Source organism: Lepidochelys kempii, chromosome 3, assembly GCF_965140265.1.
Source record: "Lepidochelys kempii isolate rLepKem1 chromosome 3, rLepKem1.hap2, whole genome shotgun sequence".
Lineage (NCBI taxonomy): Eukaryota > Metazoa > Chordata > Testudines > Cheloniidae > Lepidochelys > Lepidochelys kempii.
In genome coordinates this window covers 209654861-209676926 of record NC_133258.1, presented here as the reverse complement: position 1 = coordinate 209676926, position 22066 = coordinate 209654861, and the positions used below count along the sequence as shown (strand labels likewise).

At 44.1% G+C, this 22066-nt stretch overlaps 1 protein-coding gene across 5 annotated transcripts in view; it reads left to right on the top strand.

Moving 5' to 3' along the window:
- ACSS1 (acyl-CoA synthetase short chain family member 1) overlaps positions 1–22066 on the top strand; it is a 79607-nt gene that overhangs the window by 18958 nt on the left and 38583 nt on the right. For 3 of the 5 annotated variants that reach the window (XM_073339936.1, XM_073339935.1, XM_073339933.1), the window contains exon 3: positions 2121–2186. The exons of the other annotated variants lie outside the window; for them this stretch is intronic. In XM_073339936.1, coding sequence (XP_073196037.1) covers positions 2121–2186 — 66 coding nt within the window. The remainder of the gene's footprint in view (positions 1–2120; positions 2187–22066) is intronic. 5 annotated transcript variants of the gene reach the window in all.

Below are 22066 nucleotides of genomic sequence, written 5' to 3'. Positions count from 1 at the left end.
GGGATGATTTAATTGGGGATTGGTCCTGCTTTGAGCAGGGGGTTGGACTAGATGACCTCCTGAGGTCCCTTCCAACCCTGATATTCTATGATTCTATGATCAGCATCCTGGTCAGGTGGTTGGTACTATATCCCTATTACGGCTGTCAGGAGATTAAAAAAATTAATCATGATTAATTGCGTGATTAATCGCACTGTTAAATCATAATAGAATACCATTTATTTAAATATTTTTTGATGTTTTCTACATTTTCAAATATATTGATTTCAATTACAACATAGACTACAAAGTGTACAGTGCTCACTTTATATTTATTTTTATTACAAATATTTGCACTTGGAAAAAACAAAAGAAATAGTATTTTGCAGTTCACCTAATACCAGTACTGTAGTGCAAACTCTTTATCATGAAAGTTGAACTTACAAATGTAGAATTATGTACAAAAAAACCTACAATCAAAAATAAAACAATGTAAGATTTTAGTTCTACTTCTTGTTCAGCCAGTCACTCAGACAAACAAGTTTGTTTACATTTGCAGGAGATAATGCTGCTCGCTTCTGAAAGTCACCTGAAAATGAGAACAGGCGTTCTCATGGCATTGCTGTAGCCAACGTTGCAAGATATTTACGTACCAGATGCGCTAAAGATTCGTATGGCCCTTCATGCTTCAACCACCATTACAGGGGACATGTGTCCATGCTAATGACGGGTTCTGCTTGATTATAATCCAAAGCAGTGTGGACTGACCTATGTTCATTTTCATTATCTGAGTCGGATACCACCAGCAGAAGGTTGATTTTCTTTTGGTGGTTTGGGTTCTGTAGTTTCTGCACTGGAGTGTTGCTCTTTTAAGACCTCTGAAAGCATGCTCCACACCTTGTCCCTCTCAGATTTTGGAAGGTACTTCAGATTCTTAAATCTTGGGTCGAGTGCTGTAGCTATCTTTAGAAATCTCACATTGATTCCTTCTTTGTGTTTTGTCAAAGCTGCAGTGAAAGTGTTCTTAAAATGAAGATGTACTGGGTCATCATCTGAGACTGCTATAACATGAAATACATGGCAGGAAGCTGGTAAAACAGAGTAGGGGACATACAGTTCTCCCCCAAGGAGTTCAGTCACAAATTTAATTAACGTTTTTGGTTTTTTTTTTAACGAGCATCATCAGCATGGAAGCATGTCCTCTGGAATGGTAGGGCATACGTTTAGCATTTCTGACATATAAACACCTTGCAATGCCGGCTACAAAAGTGTCATACAAATGCCTGTTCTCACTTTCTGGTGATATTGTAAATAAGAAGAGGGCAGCATTATCTCCCGTAAATGTAAACAAACTTGTTTGTCTTAGCAATTGGCTGAACAAGAAGTAGGACTGAGTGAACTTTGTTTTGTTTTTGAGTGCAATTATGTAACCAAAAAAATCTACATTTGTAAGTTGCACTTTCACGACAAAGAGATTGCACTACAGTATGAGGTGAATTGAAAAACACTATTTCTTTTGTTTATCATTTTTACAGTGCAATTATTTGTAATAAAAATAATATACACCTTGATTTCAGTTACAACACAGAATGCAATATATATGATAGTGTAGAAAAACATCCAAAATATTTAATAAATTTCAATTGGTATTCTATTGTTTAACAGTGCTATTAAAACTGAGATTAATCGCGATTAATTTTTTTGAGCTAATCGCGTGAGTTAACTGCAATTAATTGACAGCCCTAATCCCTATTGCTATATTCTTATTATTCAAGCATGGAATTACTATCCATAGAGATTCTGTGGTACAGTTTGGTTCATTTAAGATTTTTACTTCATTTGACTCTACGCTTTCTTTCATCTATAGTGCCACTCCCCCACTAGTACGACCTACTTTGTCCTTCCAATATATTTTGTACACTGGTATTACTATGTCCCATTGATTATTTTCATTCCATCAGGTTTCTGTGATGCCTATTTTATCAATATTCTCATTTAATATGTGGCTCGCTAGTTCACCCATCTTCGTGTTTAGACTTCTAGCAATTGTATATAAGCACTAAAAATTGTCATTTTTTTTAGCTGTCTGCCATTATGTGATGTAACTGAATGGGACTCTCTTTCATTTGATTGTTCAATAGGGATCAATCCTGCAAAGTGCTCAACGGCTGCTGGAAGTGCAGAGTGCCATCAAGTCCAGGGATTAGGTGGACTGTAAAATCCTACAGCACAAATTTCTAATGGTTGGGAACTGCAAAAGCAAATGCTTGTTTTCTAAGGGCAGAGTGCATTCTTTGGGTCTGATTTTCCACTTGTGTACACTCTTGTAATTCAGGAATAGTTCCTCTGCAATCAGTGACGGGCTGGAAAAGGGGGTGGCATAGAAGCTGTTGCAACACTGTCTCTGTGTCACCCAAAGATCCCTGTATGGTGACCCTCCCAGGGCCAGGTATATTGACTTTAAGATTCATTCTGTCTCTGCACTAGTGCAGATTGCCCTTAAAGCAATTAAGGATTGGGGCCAGAGCATATACTAGAACAGAAGTGGGCAAACTATGGCCTGCAGGCCACATCTGGCCTGCGGGACTGTCCTGCCCGGCCCTTGAGCTCCCGGCCAGGGAGGCTGTTCCCCCTCCCCCGCAGCCTCAGCTCGCTGCGGCACCAGCTCTCTGGCCCACCGCTCCTGCTGGGCAGCAGGGCGACGTGGCTGGCTCCAGCCGGGCGGTGGGGCTGCAAGCTCCTGCTTCTCTGAGTGGCATGGTATGGGGAGTGGGGGGGTTGGATAAGGAGCAGGGGGTCCCGGAGGGCAGTCAGGGGACAGGGAGCAGGGAGCGGTTGGATGGGGTAGAGGTTCTGGGTGGGACGGTCAGGGGACAGAGAGCAGGGGGCGGTTGTATAGGTGTGGGAGTCCCAGGGGGCCTGTTGGGGTGTGGGTGTGGATAGGGATCGGGGCAGTCAGGGGACAAGGAACGGGGGGTTGGATGGTCAGGGGTTCTGGGCAGGGCGGTCAGGGGATGGGGAACGGGGGGGTTGGATAGGGGTGGGAGTCCTGAGGGGCTTGGCTGGGGGTGGGGGATAGAGGTCGGGACAGGGAGTGGGGGGATTGGATAGGGGGTGGGGTCCTGGGGGGTGGTTAGGGTCGAGGGGTCCTGAGTGGGAGCGGTCAGCACAGAGAGGGAAGTAAATTGCACCAGGAAAAGGGCTGGCACAGATTACTTCCCCTGTGGAGTGAGGGACTGAACTGGGGTTCTCAGAATCAGTTTTTTCCCGGCTCTGCTCTTGGACCGCTGGCCTTTACTCAGGCTGGATTGTAGTGTGCCAGTCCAGCCTAAAGTTACCAGTTCCGTATCCCAGTTTGAACTAAGGCACCACAGCACACTGGTCGCTCTCCTGTGGCCGTTGCTTGCAGCCTGCATTCCAGTTAGCATGAGGACATACCGAGTCAGGCATGCAAAAGGGATTGTTATCAGCAAAGTTGACTGTATTTATAGCAACGGAGGTAAGTACTTTTTTCTTGGAAGTTAGTTCAAATATCTCTTTATCCAAAAAGATTGATGAAGGAATGGGCCAAAACAAACAGCTTTGTGCAGACTTTCATCTCTGCCCTTACAGCTAGATTTAAATAGTCCTATGTCATCTAATAAAACTAACTGCCATAAAGATGAATTGACTCCTCTGGGGCCTTAGCCCACGCCAACTGTTGCTGGGAGGGACAAGCTGTCATTGTTGAGCTACGGAGAAAGCAGGTGACAAGCAAGATAACTTAGGAGATTGGGGACAAAAGACAGAGTGATGAATTTGAAACAGAGGATGGGGATTATAAGTTATCTCTCATTGGTGAGCATGTCCTGTCTCATAGGCCACTGGAGAGCATTGCTTCTCTGAGGGATTCAGTGTGGTGCAGTAGGCAGGGCACTGGACTGAAAGCTAGGGGTCCTTGCACTGTCACTGAGCTGCTCCGTGCTTCAGTTTCCCCAACTGTAAAATGGAGATAATGAGATTTGCCTTTTTTCAAGCACTTTTACAGCACTTTCCATCCATGTACCTGAAGGAGCTCAGCCTTGTTGTGACATGTAAGAAGCTAGTTGTCAGAGGCAATAGCCAATCTGAAGAAGCCGGCTGTTAGAGTGAGAGAAGACATCAGGAGCAAGAGAGAGAGAGCTTGATGATCTCTGGGGAGGGAAGCCAGTGTAGTGAGAGCCACCTGTCAGCAGTCAAACTGCATGTTTTGGGTAAGGGACTCAATCCTGTCAGGTGCTTTTTGCTCTCAACTCCCGTGGAGATCATTGGATACAGAGAGTGCTCAGCACCTTGCCTGTTCATTTTCAAAAGCATGGTGTAGATCAGGATTTAAAGATGTGATGTTAGCCAACAGGTTATAAAAGTCTAGTGTAGAGAAGGCATACTGCCTTTAACACATGCAGGTTGAGTCAATGTCTTGTTAAGGTGACCAGCTCAGCATAGGTTAATGGCAGAGGGTGGAATCCTGGCCCCATTGAAGTCAATGGCAAAACTTCCATTGGCTGAAATGGGGCCACAATTTCCCATAGGGGTCCTTGTGTACACTAGACTTCTAAAATGTGTGAGTTCAAATATATTAACGTCACATCTTTAAATCCCATCTACATGAGGTCAAAATGACCAGCTCACTGATGATGCATGTATAATAAACATTACTTTGCTAACTGGCTGAATCCTTTTGTTGACCATTGGGATGAGTCATAAGTTTAACTGCTTTTCTCTTAACTTGTAAATTTAGAACAAAGCCCACTGGTGACACTTTAGTAAAACTGGGGATTTTGGTTTTGCTCTTCAGAGTAACGGAGTAGAGCTGACCAAAAAATATCTGTAAATACTCGTTAGAACGTCTAAATGAATCCACTTCTTAGGCCATGTTTATATCCCTTTTGCGTTTGCTTTGTGCAAACATTAGAACACTGTAGTGCAGTGGTTCTCAAAGCCAGTCTGCCGCTTGTGCTTGGAAAGCCCCTGGTGCACTGAACCTGCGCGTCTGCAGGTTCGGCGGATCGCGGCTCCAACTGGCCGTGGTTCGCCGCTCCAGACCAATGGGGCCTGCGGAAAGGGTGGCCAGCATGTCCCTTGGCCCACACCGCTTCCCGCAGCCCCCATTGGCCTGGAGCGGCGAACTGCGGCCAGTGGGAGCGGTGATCGGCCGAACCTTCAGACGTGGCAGGTAAACAAACCGGTCCAGCGTGCCAGGGGCTTTCCTTGAACAAGCGGCGGACCGACTTTGAGAACCACTGCTCTAGTGTATTGGCTCAAATGTTTATGGAAAGTTTGAAAACAGATATCAGCATTTGTTCTCATTCCCTCCTGCTCACTTCTGTGGTTATGTAGTCTGAGTCACAACCTAGTTAGTTCTAAGTAAATAAAAATATGTACCTAGGGAGGTCTGTAAGGTGGAGAAATAAAAACACTTACAATTCAAAAATTTGGGATCAGATTGTGGAGACTTTACTCACTAGTGCAAAGTTGCTCACCTGAGTAGTACCATTGATTTGAATGGGACTACTTGTTCGAGTAACCACTCACCCAGGGGAGTCAGGGGTTCATAATCTGGCCCTGCAGTGTACATCGTATTTAAGTAATGATGAAATCTTAACACAACTGAAAAAGGGTATGGCTAAAGTCACAGGCCAGCCAATTCTTCCTTAGAGGTTTTTAAGGTCAGGCTTGACAAAGCCCTGGCTGGGATGATTTAACTGGGAATTGGTCCTGCTTCGAGCAGGGGGTTGGACTAGATGACCTTCTGGGGTCCCTTCCAACCCTGATATTCTATGATTCTATGAATTCACTGGAAGGGGATGTGGCTTTCCGTTGATCACATTTTTTTTCCAGGAACTCTGCAAGCACGGGTTCAGCTTTTCAAAACAAGGAGAAGTAGCCAGCAATAGTAGTGAACAAGTTGTTCCGGAGAGCAGCTGCAGTAAGCATTTCTGCAGAATGCTGGCCTGGCCTACATGGAATTCTGTACAGCAACAGAGCAGGATCCCTATTGTAGTGGCTGGATGCAGCTAAGAGTAGACTGTTGACTTGCTGCACTGCCTTTTGCATGTATAGTCAGGGGTAGCCTGTTTTATGCAAGAATATAGAAAGGTGGAAACAAAACACACATTTGTAATACATCAGATTAAGCTTTGTAGTGTCCTCATGGAAAGGTCTTGCTTAAAAATGGTATAAAAAAGATTCTCTTTTTACACAGGTACAAAGAAACATATCCTATTACAGAGGTTAAAGGGATACTTTCAGCTAATTTGGGCCAAAAATGAACTTATGCTTAAAACAAAAAAGTTTTACAAACTCTAATATTACCAGATTTTTTTCATGTTAACATAAACATTAAAAACATTTTGTTTTGTATTTCTACATTAATTTCCTTGTAATGTTTACAACTGAGCACTTCCTTGTTGGGCTGAATTGACTTGAAACTGATTAGAAATGAAAGTGGAACTATCTAGTTTATCTTCATTGACCAAGATGAGTAAGACAAACTAACAGAATTAATAGCAGAAAAGTAAATTGCATTTTACAAAACATTCAGTTTTAATAATCTAACATAGTAGTAACCCAAGTAAAGGAGATTTTTTTAAATAGATAAGTATTTCAGCTTCACAGTGTCCCTTTAGAGACCTGGGACCAATCTTGTCACTGAACAAATTATGGAACTCTTTACATTCTCTATGAGTTGGCATGAGAGAGTGTTAGGGCAGAGTTTTCATCTTTAAAGTGAAATCCATAAAGATTTAAAGTGAAAATGCACTACATACCTATTTTTAAAATTAGGTTCTTAGATTGAGGCTGTCATTCCAAAAAATCAGATTTAAAACAGTAGTATGTCTTGTACTGAGTTTTATTTCCATTTCAATTTGTCTTTGCTGATCACAAAGGTCAGTAACACAGAGCTATTATGCATTAATAAAAATTTAAGGCATTTTCGCTTCACTGTAGTGACTAAAACAAATGAAGGCTAATTTGGGATACCATTCTGTAAGGGCAAATTTGGGGGCATTATTTCAAGTGATTTAACTTGAAAATATCCAACAGTTGATGTAGTACTAAAAATGTATTCACCTGACCAGTTGCACTTGCAAAGTTTGATCATTTAGGGTAAAGCTCTGCACACATTGCTCCTGCTGAATTCACTCACATGTGAAATCAGAATTTTGCCCTGGTAGGGCCCAAAACTTATTGTAATGTTCCTAAGAACAGATGTGGGATAATTCTGCAGCACTTTGCTTATAATGACACCTGCCTTTGACACAACGCCATGATGTTTGGGAGTATTAAATTTTTAGTAAGAAAAAAGGATTTATAACCAATTACAAACTTTTATAGGTAAAAGAAAAACAGTGGCAGGGGGCAGTTGGTTAGGAGCTAGAGTTACCCTTCTAATACAAAGATTTAACAGGTTGCTTTTCCTTTTATTAACTTTGTACATGGGAGTCAAACAAAGACTATAATCTGTGGATCCTCAGGCAAGTAGTGGCAGCCTTTGGATCCTGAATGAGGAAATTGGGCTGTGTATTACATTCCCATCCATGCCCTATTTCAAAGTGGAGGAACTGGCTGGGTGGAGAATTTCCTTCAGCTCAAATCCTGCCACTGCATGGAGAGATGGGATCAGCATGTGAGATGTTGAGCCAGCTTGGGTTCAAAAGTTCAGGTCCCAAGAAAGTGGTGTCAAAGTCAAATTCAGGACTCACATAATTTGTCAGACCACTCTGTTTATTAGCAAAGCGCCTTGCTAATGCACCCAGATGTGAGCCCGTCTCTGAGGCCCAAGATAACTTATTTATACAGCTAAGCCAATTTAACATAAGAGACAAAAGAAAGCAGAAACTGACAAATATACATACATATCTTATTTGCATACTAACGTTTATCAATCTCCTAGCTCAGTAGGAGCTCTAAGTTAATTAGTTTGAGGACCCATTGTCTCACACACCTTAATGTTTCTCTTCCTGACAACTATATTTCAACAAACCCTTCAAGTAGCATTTCTTTAATGAATTATAATTTCAATATAATTCATTCTACTTTCACAATCCCTCCTTTTGGTCAATCTACGCAATGACCAACAATGACTGGGTTCCACATATCAAGCGTTCTTTATGTCTTTGTTCATCAGTGATATTTAAAATCATCAAATTAGCACTCTGGTTTGGGGCAGCTATCTGTGTAGCATGCCTGACACAATTTTGGATACAACAGGAAAGTAACTGAAAACATACAAAAATTATTAGGATTCCAAACAGGAGAGTTAGGGCTCCCTGAAACAACCAGTTTCCTATGCCAGAGAAATTGAAAAGGTCACTTAGCCACTTCCATAAAGAACTTGGCTCTTCGTGGGGAAGATATGCGATTTGTTCTAAGTGGCTAGCATGATCTGTTACCTCATTGGTGTTGTCTGGTATATACACACAGTAGTCTTTTCCAATGAGAGCACAAGTCCCTCCTTTTGCCACCAGCACTATGTCCAATGCCTGACGGTTTTGGAGGGCCATCTGTTGGATTGCCCCTGTTTCTTTGGCTAGGGCTCTTAAACTTTCTCCGGTTTCATTTGCCATTATTTCAACTACTGCTTGTAACCTTAGGAGCCTTTTTTGCATGGTGTATTACTCCCCCTAATGGTATGAAGGAACCGCCAATGGCCTCTTCCCAGGTTAAGGGGCTTATGTTATTTACATACCATTGGGCATCTGTTAAGTCCCTTCTTTTTCGCCTGAAATTGCGGAGGCGTTCTCGAGGGAAGGTTCCTAGCACTCGGAATTGTGGGAAGAGTCGGGCAGGATAACAGATTCCTGACCAATTAGCTGGTAGGTGCGGTGTGTGCTCTGGTCCCACACACCCAGTGATGGCCTATTAAGGCTGGGAAGGGTTGGTTGCACCCATTTGTCATATAGGTGTTTGCAAAGGAGGAGGAGTATCCCCTAAAGGGTACAGGGTAATTCTCCTTACGAGGAGTGGTGTTATTTGCATGACATTGAAAAATTGTATTGTTTTCACTGTTACTGTAGGGGGAACATGAGATTGATTTCTCTGTTTGATCCCAGGTTGAGAAAAAATTCATATCTCCATACCCGGCCCGCCACTTTTTAGTTTTGTTTGAATAATCCCATACACCATTGGCCACAATATGCTGAAGGCAACGGCTTTTCCCCAGATCCAGCCCTGTCTCATTACACACCCAACACCAATGACCTTTTCCCTCCACCACATTTATCCATTGAGATGCATTTATTCCCACCACTTCCCAAGTGTCACTGCTGTTCCATATTTTGTTAAACGGACGAGGCCCTCCAGTGAGGTCTGGGGACTTGAGTGGGATAGCCAGGACAGGAACACCAGTTTGAGAGTGGGCTGGGATGTGGCTGCAGACCCAGCAATTAGAAATATTAAGGGTCTGAGCTATCCACACCTGCTGTTGGATAAAAGAATTGTCATCGTGGTCTCCCCAGACCGTAAGATACCAGCAGCCGAGGAACAGGCAGAGGTGCATGTTGGAGACAAGGCTCTTCTGGTTCTGACAACCTCAACTGAGGGAATCGCAGTCACGGTTTTACGCTCACCAGGCAGTAGGCGCTAGGCTCGCTACTGCTTTTTTTGTTTGTTTGTTTTTGTTTTGTTCGTCGTCTGCTTCTGGCAACCCTTATGAGAGCGTAGATTGTAAGGTATTGCAGACTGTTCCTCTACGTTGTCTTCTGGAGTCAAAATCGACTCTGCGTTGTCCTGAGGTGACGATTGGTTCTCTGGGGATGGTGCTGCCTTACACTGTGAAGCATGTATCCACGCTGCGATGCCAGATAGTTTAACAGCCGTCTGTGTAGTAAGCAGTACCTGATGAGGACCCTTCCACTGGGGCTCCAAGGTGTGCTTTCGATGATGGCGCCGTACGTAGACCCAATCACCTGGCTCGAGGTTGTGGCAAGTGTCGGAGGTGGGTTTCGTGGGCCAGGCGACTCGAACCTGTGAATGGAAGTGACTTACAGCTTGTATTAGTCCCTTGCAATACTGAAGGAGCGCACTGTGAGTCAAGTTCAAATCTGGAACGGGAGTAATGGTAGTCATAGCTCTCATAGGGTGTCCCATAACAATTTCAAAGGGACTTAATTGATGCCTTTGGGATGGAGTGGATCTCGTGTCCATAAGGGCTAATGGTAAGGCTACTGGCCAGCTTAATCCTGTAGAGTTACAAATTTTAGCAAGCTTATTCTCATTTCGCCTGTCAACTGCACCTGCACTCTGTGGGTGGTAGGGACAGTGCAACAGGTGTTTGATATGTGATATATGGTCCAGGTGTTGAACAAGTTGTCCAGTAAAATGTACTGGACAACTTGTTCAACACCTGGACCGTATATCGGACGGATGTATATCGGACGACCGTATATGTGGACAGAGTAGCAGGAATTCCCTTGGCAGGCATAATATGAGTTAACAAACATTTGGCAACAGACAGTGAGTCAGCCTTGCGACAAGGAAAGGCTTCAATCCAACCAGAGAATAAACATACCATAACCAGTATCAATTCATATTGTTGACACTTAGACATTTGTACAAAGTCAAGTTGCCAATGCAAGAACGGTGCTTGAGGCAGGCCCCGGAACCCCTGGGCCACTTTTACAGGTTTACCAATATTATGGCTTTGGCAAATGGTACAGGCTGCACAGTGGCGGGCTGCAAAAGAGCTAAAATGGGGGGCCCGCCATCCTGTCTTAGTTATATCCCCTCCTTTCCGACATGCGAAACACCGTGTAGCAGGGCGGCCAGAGACGGGTAGAGTGAAAAGGGGGCTACAAAGGCGCCAGTAGGCGAGTGCCAAAAAGAATCGGGATGTAGAGAGCAACCTTGGGCAACCCAGGATTCTTTCTCAGTTTCTGGGGCAGAGCCTTGGAGCAGGGCGAGGTCAGTGAGGGACCAGGAGGGTAAGAGGAGAGCGGAGAACAAGGGAATCAGACATTTCAGCTAGGCGTGCTGCAGCAGCCACAGCACGCAGGCGGGGGGGGGCGGTAAGCCTTGGGCAACAGGGTCTAAAGTGGCAGAGAAATAAGCCACTGGGCGGTTCTTTTCTCTGTGCATCTGAGTGAGAACCCAAGTGCACACCCAGGTTGTTCGTGGCAGAAAAGGGTAAAGGCTTAGAATAGTCAGGCAGCCCTAAGGCAGGGGCAGAAGCCAAACCCTGTTTGAGGGAAACAAAGGCAGAATTGGCCTCAGGGGCCACGGCATGGGGTCAGGCACAGAGAATCGAGTGAGTTCCTGGAGAGGTTTTGCAAGGGAGGCATATTGGGGAATCCATTGTCTGCAAAATCCAGCCATGCCTAAAAACTTCTGGACCTGGCTTGGGGAGCAGGGTCGGGGAAAGCTAAGGATAGCTTGGACGCGGGTGGGAGAAAGTGCACAGGAACCCTGGGAGAGGAGAAAGCCGAGGTATGTGACAGAAGCTTGACAGAGTTGTAGTTTAGAGCGAGAAGCCTTGTGACCCTTATTTGCTAGGGCAGTAAGGAGCACTAAAGAGTCAGTTTCAGAGGCAGACAATGAAAGGGAACAGAGGAGTAGATCATCTACATATTGGACTAGTGTGTACCTGGACAGGAAAACAAGGTCAGCAAGGTCTCGGGCTAATGCTTGGAAAAATATTACGGGCTTTCAGTATACCCCTGGGGCAGTATGGTCCATGTGTACTGTTGCCCCTTGTAAGAAAAGGCAAACAGGAACTGGGAGTCAGGGTGAACCGGGAGAGAAAAGAAAGCAGAGCACAAATCAACAACAGTAAAATGAGTTGCATCTGGTGGGATAGAAGCCAGAATCTTTGAGAGAGGCAAGTTTTGATTCTGTCCACCTATGATTTGCCTCTTCCCACCACTGCATGAAACAATCAGCCTCTCCTTTTGCCAATTTAGTTGTAGGTTGACCGAGTTTCTTTTAAGACGTCTACTTGGTCTTTGTCCCAAGATCCTAACAGTGGCCACTGAATTTTGGGATTCTCCTGAGTTAGCCTTTTGCATTCCCATACACATCCCCCCCCGCCCCCCCCCCCCCAAGGTCAGCCTTTTGAAGCCATCCCCACCCATGTCATGAGGTTTTCTGTTCATTAAAACACAACAATGCTAGCAACAAGACAAACACCACAGACAAACAACACAAAACATAGATCCATGGTATTCTGAGTTTTTCTTCCGCTGGCGCCAGCTTGCTTGTAAAGTCTAAAAACAAAAGAAACAATTTCAACCTCCCTGGTGGGGACAGATTATTGCTTCATAATAATACCACTTTCTTTTACAAATTTCCTTGCTAATTGCAGGAAAAACAGAAGAATTACCTCCAGGCTGTACTTATTTTGTTCTATAGTCAGGCTGTTCTACAGCCAGGCTAGTGAATTACCCCACTCACTGATCATTTATGAATTCATGAGGTGGTGTACCTCAGTTTCCCTTCTTGTGCAACAGACCATGTTTGCAATAGTTTCACTGCTGTACCAAGCTATAGGTTTATTCTCAGGTAATAGCAGAGACACAGCTTCAGATTTTAGCACTATTCACACACACAAAAATCTTTTTTGCCTAACATCCCTTGCGCTGTGATTACTCTTTTACACAACTGTACCCCGATTACACTTCCATCTTGTACAACTAGACACAACCAGGAGCAGCCAAGTTAAGTTCCAATAGAAACCCCTTACATCCTTTATTGATTTTGATTACATTACCCAATAGTCAAACAATTTTGATCTGATTCTCTCTCTGCCTGCTGCCTGCAGCAGTCCCTTATAGTCCATTTCTGTGGGAAAAGGGCCCATTTTCCCTCAGAATAGCTGTAAAGGCTTCTGGGGACAGAAGCGTAGTGCTGGTAGTAGTCACTCTACCTGACCCCCTTAGCCTAGACCATTTTTCCAGAAATTTACAGGAGTCCGCACTCTTCCTAAAATACATAAACTGAGCCGGCGTTCCTTTAGGGAACTGTCCCGACTTAGACGTCTGGTTACCCATACAGGAGGACTTTACACACCAATCACACAAGAAGGAAAGTCGGGTTCGTCAGGGCGATGCCCGGTGCAACACACAAAAGGAGCCCACAGGCTACTGCCTCAATCACCCTTGCTTTCACACTAAGGGTTTTACCCAAGGCGCGGTGCGGCTGTGATTGTGCAGATTTCACTCACTCAGACCATGGGGAGAGGAATCCTTTGGTCAGCTGATCCCCGGACGGAGACGGCGCCCAGACTCAAACACACCACAGGGAGGACGGATAGACACAGAGACAAGACAAAACACAGAAATAATTACCTGACCAGATACCTGATGTCTGATCCCGGGATCCCTACCAGAACAGAGTGGGAACCAACAGGTTCGATGGCGTAGACTTCACTGTGGTCATGCACCCTTCTGTTCTGGCGGAGGACCGCTCGGGCCAAATGCCCAGGTGCCAGCTTGCCACGGCCGTCCTAAGAACAGGCAGGAGTCACACGGCCCCAGTGAAGACTGTTGCCATCTCAGTGGAATCTCCAAATTGTCAAAGTCAGATTCAGGACTCACATAATTTGTCAGACCACTCTGTTTATTAGCAAAGCGCCTTGCTAATGCACCCAGATGTGAGCTCCTCTCTGAGGCCCAAGATAACTTATTTATACAGCTAAGCCAAAGCCAATTTAACATAAGAGACAAAAGAAAGCAGAAACTGACAAATATACATACATATCTTATTTGCATACTAACGTTTACCAATCTTCTAGCTCAGTAGGAGCTCTAAGTTAATTAGTTTGAGGACCCATTGTCTCACACTCCTTAATGTTTCTCTTCCTGACAACTATATTTCAACAAACCCTTCAAGTAGCATTTCTTTAATGAATTATAATTTCAATATAATTCATTCTACTTTCACAGTGGCTTGCATAGCTTGTGCCTAAAGATGATTCAGACTAACAAAAAGAAAAGGAGGACTTGTGGCACCTTAGAGACTAACAAATTTATTTGAGCAAAGCTTTTGTGAGCTACAGCTCACTTCATCGGATGCATGCAGTGGAAAATACAGTAGGGGGATTTTATATACACAGAGAACATGAAACAATAGGTGTTACCATACACAGTGTAAGGAGAGTGATCAGGTAAGGTAAGCTATTACCAGAAGGAGAGAAAAAAAAACAAAACAAAAACCTTTTGTAGTGATAATCAAGGTGGGCCATTTCCAGCAGTTGACAAGAACGTGTGAGGAACAGTTTGGGGGGGGGGGAAATAAACATGGGGAAATAGTTTTACTTTGTGTAATGAAACATGCACTTCCAGTCTTTATTCAAGCCTAATTTAATGGTGTCCAGTTTGCAAATTAATTCCAATTCAGCAGCACTTGCTACCCAAGATCCATAAACCTGGAAATCCTGGACGCCCCATCATGTCAGGCACTGGCACCCTGACAGCAGGATTGTCTGGCTATGTAGACTCCCTCCTCAGGCCCTACGCTACCAGCACTCCCAGCTACCTTCGAGACACCACTGACTTCCTGAGGAAACTACAATCCATCGGTGATCTTCCTGATAACACCATCCTGGCCACTATGGATGTAGAAGCCCTCTACACCAACATTCCACACAAAGATGGACTACAAGCGTCAAGAACACTATCCCCGATAATGTCACGGCTAACCTGGTGGCTGAACTTTGTGACTTTGTCCTCACCCATAACTATTGCACATTTGGGGACAATGTATACCTTCAGATCAGCGGCACTGCTATGGGTACCCGCATGGCCCCACAGTATGCCAACATTTTTATGGCTGACTTAGAACAACGCTTCCTCAGCTCTCATCCCCTAATGCCCCTACTCTACTTGTGCTATACTGATGACATCTTCATCATCTGGACCCATGGAAAAGAAGCCCTTGAGGAATTCCACCATGATTTCGACCATTTCCATCCCACCATCAACCTCAGCCTGGACCAGTCCACACAAGAGATCCACTTCCTGGACACTATGGTGCTAATAAGCGATGGTCACATAAACACCACCCTATACCGGAAACCTACTGACTGCTATTCCTACCTACATGCCTCCAGCTTTCATCCAGACCACACCACACGATCCATTGTCTTCAGCCAAGCTCTACGATACAACCACATTTGCTCCAATCCCTCAGACAGAGACAAACACCTATAAGATCTCTATCAAGCGTTCTTACAACTACAGTACCCACCTGCTGAAGTGAAGAAACAGATTGACAGAGCCAGAAGAGTACACAGAAGTTACCTACTACGGGACAGGCCCAACAAAGAAAATAACAGAATGCCATTAGCCGTCACCTTCAGCCCCCAACTAAAACCTCTCCAGCGCATCATCAAGGATCTACAACCTATCCTGAAGGACGACCCATCACTCTCACAGATCTTGGGAGACAGGCCAGTCCTTGCTTACAGACAGCCCCCCAACCTGAAGCAAATACTCACCGGCAACCACACACCACACAACAAAACCACTAACCGAGGAACCTATCCTTGCAACAAAGCCCATTACCAACTGTGTCCACATATATATTCAGGGGACATCATCATAGGGCCTAATCACATCAGCCACGCTATCAGAGGCTCGTTCATCTTCACATCTACCAATGTGATATGTGCCAGCAATGCCCCTTTGCCATGTACATTGGCCAAACCAGACAGTGTCTACGTAAAAGAATAAATGGACACAAATCAGACGTCAAGAATTATAACATTCAAAAACCAGTCGGAGAACACTTCAATCTCTCTGGTCACTCGATTACAGACCTAAAAGTGGCAATATTACAACAAAAAAACTTCAAAAACAGACTCCAAGTAGAGACTGCTGAATTGGAATTAATTTGCAAACTGGACACCATTAAATTAGGCTTGAATAAAGACTGGGAGTGGCTGTGTCATTACACAAAGTAAAACTATTTCACCATGTTTATTCCCCCCCTCCCAACTGTTCCTCACACGTTCTTGTCAGCTGCTGGAAATGGCCCACCTTGATTATCACTACAAAAGGTTTTTTTGTTTTTTTTCCTCTCCTGCTGGTAATAGCTCATCTGAAGTGATCACTCTCCTTACACTGTGTATGATAACACCCATTTTTTCATGTTCTCTGTGTATACTTACTGTGTTTTCCACTGCATGCATCCGATGAAGTGAGCTGTAGCTCATAAAAACTTATGCTCAAATAAATTTGTTAGTCTCTAAGGTGCCACAAGTACTCCTTTTCTTTTTGAGGATATAGACTAACATGGCTGCTACTCTGAAACCTGTCAGACTAACAAGTTAGTGTTATAACATTCTAAACTACAGTAGTGTAACTATATATGGGATCAAATTTATTAGGAAAATGATCTAACTACATTTCTTTTGCAAGATACCACATCTAGAAAGAGTATTTGATGTCTCATGTGAAAATAACTAGCCTCTTTCCTTTAGAGAACTGTAGAGGATCTTTCTGTGGTTAAAGATAACACCAGAGTTACTGGAGAACGTTTCAATAAGATAGGAGAACAGTCATAGGCATGGTGAGAGCACAGCCACATGCTGATAACAGCCAGCTTTTCCGGGGCCCTTTAGCACTGGTGGCTCTGTCAGCTGTTTGTTCCAGGTATTGGGCAGTGGGTTTTGAGGACCTTGGGCGGGGAAGGAACGGAAGGATATGATTCAGGAAGTTTTTAATAGAGGTACTATAGAGACAAGAGGAAAAACGTTTGCATTCATTAGGTTATGATTTTAGCAGGAGCATTGGCTCAGATAATGACTTGCTGGCTGAGTTCAACAGTTTTCTGTGCTTTTGCCAGCAGATGTTGCTATGATTAATAGGGCCAGCTTTGAGAGCTTGCACAGCATTTGTCAAGCATTCAGAAGAGAAGGAAAGCAAACAATAATTTTTCAAGGAAGAAAGTGATGATTATCCCAGCAGCCCTGCTTCCTTCTGGCATGGTGCTTCCACACACGAAGCCTGAACCAAAGCCCTTTGAAATCAATGGAAAGACTTGGAAGCCCATACCCATGGCCATGGAGCCAGCTGCGAGAGCAGTGCTGTTGCTTCTTAGCAGACAGGAATGTGCATGTTAGCTCCCTCCTGCTAATATTCCTAATCGCGCCATGTCAAATTCAATGAAAGAACAGGCTAGCCATGCGGCACCCTGTTGGAGGGCATCTGAGTGTTGCTAGCATGGCTCTTCAGTTATAGATTCAACTCCTACAGGGTCAGTTTTTAATTTTTTGAAAATTTAATTGATTTCCCCCAATTCCTTCACCTCTGCCAGAGACTGACAGTATGTGTGGTTTAGAAGGAGCCTGAGCCTAGAGACAGTTGGTTTGGGTAACAAGTTGCTTACTTCCTCTCCCAGATCGTTACTGCAGATATTAGATAAGACCAGACCTAGCCCTGGTCCCTGAGGTAAGCCACGAGAAATACCCTCCCACAGATGGACATGTAACCGTTTGTTTGTTTATGGCCAGTTAGCCATGCTGTTATCCAGGCTAGTGGCAATTCATTTTTCAAGTAACGTTTTGTGAGACCATTATTTCAGTTTTGTGCTGGTGTCAATCCTTCATTTTAACTAATTCTTCAAACTTCTTGTCTTTATTTTTCTTGCTAAAGACGAATTTTTGAAGAGAGAGTTCAGAATCTCATCCCTTTTGGGGTCATCATTAATTTTATCCCCATCTTCGTCTATGAATGGACCTGTTGTCTCCCGGGTCTTCTCTTTTTTACATCTGTAAAAGCCCTTCATATTCTCTTTGGCCCCTTTTGCTAGCAGGGGTTCATTTGCCTTTGCTGTCCTTATCTTCTCTCTGCAGACTGCAACTGACTCTGTGAATTTGGTTGCCTCCCCCTTTCTCGTTTCTGGTACAGGTTTTGTTTTATTAACTACAGCACTTTGAGCAGCCCTATTATGAAGCCTCATTGTCCAGCTCTTAACTCTTGGAATCAGCTTTTTCAGAGGAACTGCAGTCTGTTGTGCCATAAACTGGAGTGTCTTTAAGGTTTCCCCAGCTGTATCTTAGATTGGTGAATATTAATACTTCCTCTTTTTACACCATACTCACTAAATGTTTGACTTTCCCAAAAATCTAACACCCTTTCTTCGATTTCCTGAATTCAAGGAGCTTGTGATCACGGGTCCCAAGCGTCCTTATTATTTTGTCACTTCCACTGTAGATCTAGATGGCTTCTCTTGCCTTCCCTCTGCATAGGAATAATTTAGATGTTTGACTGGCCGATAGAGAGTCAAATTCCTCTACAAATACACTGTCTTGCAGATGAGAACCTTGCGAGTTGCTCCAAGATTCTCCTCTGGTGGTTTATAGTAGATCCTACAGCGTCCCCACCACACCCTGCATTGTCAGTTAGCTCCCTTGCAGTGTAAAAGTTTTTGATCTTCAAAACTCCACCCACTACATCCTTTCTTCCTCTATAAATATTGTACCCATCTGTATGGATATTTCGCTTTCGAGAATCATCCCTCTGGGGTTCCGTTATGCCCACTTGCTCATAACCTTCATAATTTAGTTTAGCTTTGAGTGGTTCTTGTTTGGTTCCCATGCTCCTTTTGTGTGCAGACGGGTAAAAGCAGGTCTGGGGTAAATGCCACTCTCCCACATAGATGCCTCTTTCCTCTCCAGGGCTGTTGTGATGGAACTCTGGTCTGCACAGCCTGAGGGAGCAGGTTGACGTCAGCAAGAAGAGCAAGAAAGTAAGAAATAGCTACTGTATCCAGCTTTCCTCCCCGCCTTTAAGTCCTTTGGGATTTACAGTGCTTAAAACAGTGTACGTTATTCCCCTTCCATGATTTTTCAGTCCCACAGAGGATGTCTGCTTGTGGGAGAGGCAGGTGCTTTGTAGCCTAGGTGAGAAACACAAGACTTGCAGAGGTAGCTTCCTGACAGACAGGGATTTTATTTAAGTTTCTTCCTTGTAGATTCCAGCTGCCCCACCTTCTAATAGCCACCTCCCCTCCAGGTCTCTTCCATCATGGACCTCACATCCAAGAAGGGATAACGTGACAGTGACTTAGCAGCCGTGGGTCTGTCCTCCTCGTCTGTGCTTTTAAGGTGCAAAGTTAACAGGTCAATGGAATAAAGAGCCTAAAGTTCTGTAACTGTTCCTGAATGCTTATTAACTCAGTGAAGCTCCGTCATTAAGCAAATAACTCTAGATCAGTCATGAGAGTTCCTGTGTGTTTCTACAGATGCTGTTTCTGAGAGCTAAGTAAATAAACAAGCATTTAAACAATTAGAATATAACTTCTGAATTAGGGCTTTTTTGGCATTTCTATTCAGGACAAGCAGGTAGTGTACTAATAAGCATAGACATATTTTTTTTCTCATTTTCCATTGCGGTTAAGTGGTTGTCATCCTGCTTGCCCACAACCATCTGCTTGAGGGTCATTTCCTCCTGTACAGCCCAGCTGATCAGCAAAAACAGTTTCTGTTTGTCTTGCTACATTTTATGTTTGATTTATTATCATAGCTCTCAAGTGTTAAAGAAGATTTGAACTGTACCTAGAAGCCTGATGTGACATTTTGACTTAGTGTTAGAGTAATAGTAATTTGTGCCATGAGTCCTGATGGTTGTGTTTATCTAAAAATCGCATTGAAACAAGGACTCTGAAACCAAATGATCTGAATAAACAAACTGCACACTGGTTGCATTCTGTGTCCACATGGGCACACCTGCACACAGCTCTGTCTGTATACCTATATAGCACGGATTTCTATGGGGCCTTTCTGCATAGAGCAGTGGTCTCCAACCTTTTTACGCCCAAGATCACTTTTCGAATTTAAGGACAACCCAGAATCTACCCCTCTCCTTCCACAAGGCCACGTCTCACTCACTCCATCCCGCCCCCTCACGGTTCCCCGTTCCTGGCCAATGGGAGCTGCGAGGGCAGTGCTTGCAGGCAGGAGCAGCGTGCTAAGACCCCTGCCCCTCCTCATGGGGCCATGCTGGCTGCTTCTAGGAGCGGCATGGGGTGTGGCAGGCAGGGAGCCTGCCTTAGCAGCAGCCCAGCAGCATCTCCGGAGACCACAATCGACTAGGAGAGTCCCCAGGATTGACCAGTCAATTGGGATCGACCGGTTGGGGACCACTGGCATAGAGCATCATAAAGTGAACTATAGATAGGGTTATTTATTCCCATTATGTGACATTTTAGAACAAGAAGTAAAAAGAATATGGGCGCTCATTGCACAGGAAGTCAATGAGGCTTAGTAAGAACATAGCAAGATTAAGGGGAAAAAGTTGGGCATTTATATGGATAACAAGAATATTCTGAGTTAGAAAACTTATTGCTAACAAAAATTTTGGAAGGGATATTAAACGTTGTGCTTTCAGATTTAAGCCAGCTGCTATTAGCAGTCTCTAGCTATTAGAGATCAGGATGAGACCTAATGCAAGGGGCAGATTACCCCACATCTGCTGGTCTATACTATTATGTTGACCACTTTTACAAGTCTAGGATATATTTTTGTACAAAGCATGCCTTGTGAGGTACCATTTGAAAATTCATGATCTGCTGAACATTATTATCCTGGTAAAATATGTGTATCAACATTGTATGTAAAGTTATGAGATTCTGCTGTGTAGCATTGTTATAACATACTCCAGTGTTAAGAAAAGCAGGCCCAAACCAGTTTTTCAGAGACCAAGACACACTGACACCCCAGCCAGGTGTTAAAGAGCTATCACTTGCTTAAGCTGCCATTCTCCAGGAACAGGAAGGTGTGAATAAGAAATTTACATTTAATCACAGGGACAGTTCAACCCTCATATCCACAAGAGACTACTTGTTGCTTGCACCCCAGTGCAGGGAGGGGTAATTCTCAAGGTGCGGGGAAGGGTATAAAAATGGAGGACACACACAACACAAATGACCTCTCTCCTCCTTCATCTCTGCTCATGACATCAACGACTCAAAGAACTGAACTAAGGGGGTGAGGTCCCAGGCTGAAAGGAGACCCAGCCTGTGAAATTTATTGCAGCATATGGTGAGATAAAATCTTTGCTTTTAAATTCACATAGCTTGTTAAGTTAAGTATTAGCTGCATTTTACTCTTTTATTTTCTTTTGTAACCAGTTCTGACTTGTATGCATCATCACTTGTAATCACTTAAAATCTATCTTTCTGTAGTTAATTAACTTATCTTATTGTTTTATCTTAACCAGCATGTTTGGACTAGTGTGGGAAACTCCATTTGGAATAACAAGGGTGGTGCGTGTAGCATTTTCCTTTGATGAAATGAGGGACTTGCTATGAGCTTGCCCTGTCCAGCACGCTACTGAACAAGACGTACATGTCTGGGGGACAAGGCTGGGATCAAGAATTTGAAGGTGTCTCCCCGTATATAGTTAATGAATGACTGATCAGAGTGCTCATGTATTTATCTGGGAATGAATTTGCTGGGTGGGGGGAGGGCGATCTAGGAGTACAGAACACAATTGCCCATTTTGGATTTGAGGCTAATTTTCCTGTTTCTTGAAAAAATCTCATGGGATTTTTAATGACCACCGATCGTTATTCTGTCTTCCCCTTTTCCCTCTGTGCGTCTGCATCCCATCCACCTCCTTCCCATGCAGATGGAGGTGCTATCTTAAAATATTAGGGGACCAAGCTAATTCCAACCTCACAGGATTCCTCTTGTAATGCTCCCATTAGCTGTATACATCCCACATGGTGCTAGAAATGTTGTGCTACCAGGAGTGCTGTGCGTGGCTGAGGCTTGGTCTGCACTTGAAAGTTGTATGGGCATACCTGTGTCAGCCAGGGGTGTGAAAAACTGGCCAGCATAGCCGTGCTAATATAGCCCCCAGTGTAGATGCAGCTATGTCCGCAGAAGACTGCTTCTGTCAATGTAGCTATGTCATTTGGGGAGGTGGTGTTCCTACATCGATGATAACACCCCTTCTGTTGGTGTAGGCTGCATCTGCACTCCTGGGCTGGGCTGCCATAGTCTCCAGGGTAGTATAGACCTACCCTTAGCAAGGTTGTGTGGCTTGTCCACATTAATTCATAATGAGGTGTGGTCTGTGTAGAAAAGAGTGAGTGAGTTTTTGCTGACCAGTGGAAGAGTGGCAAG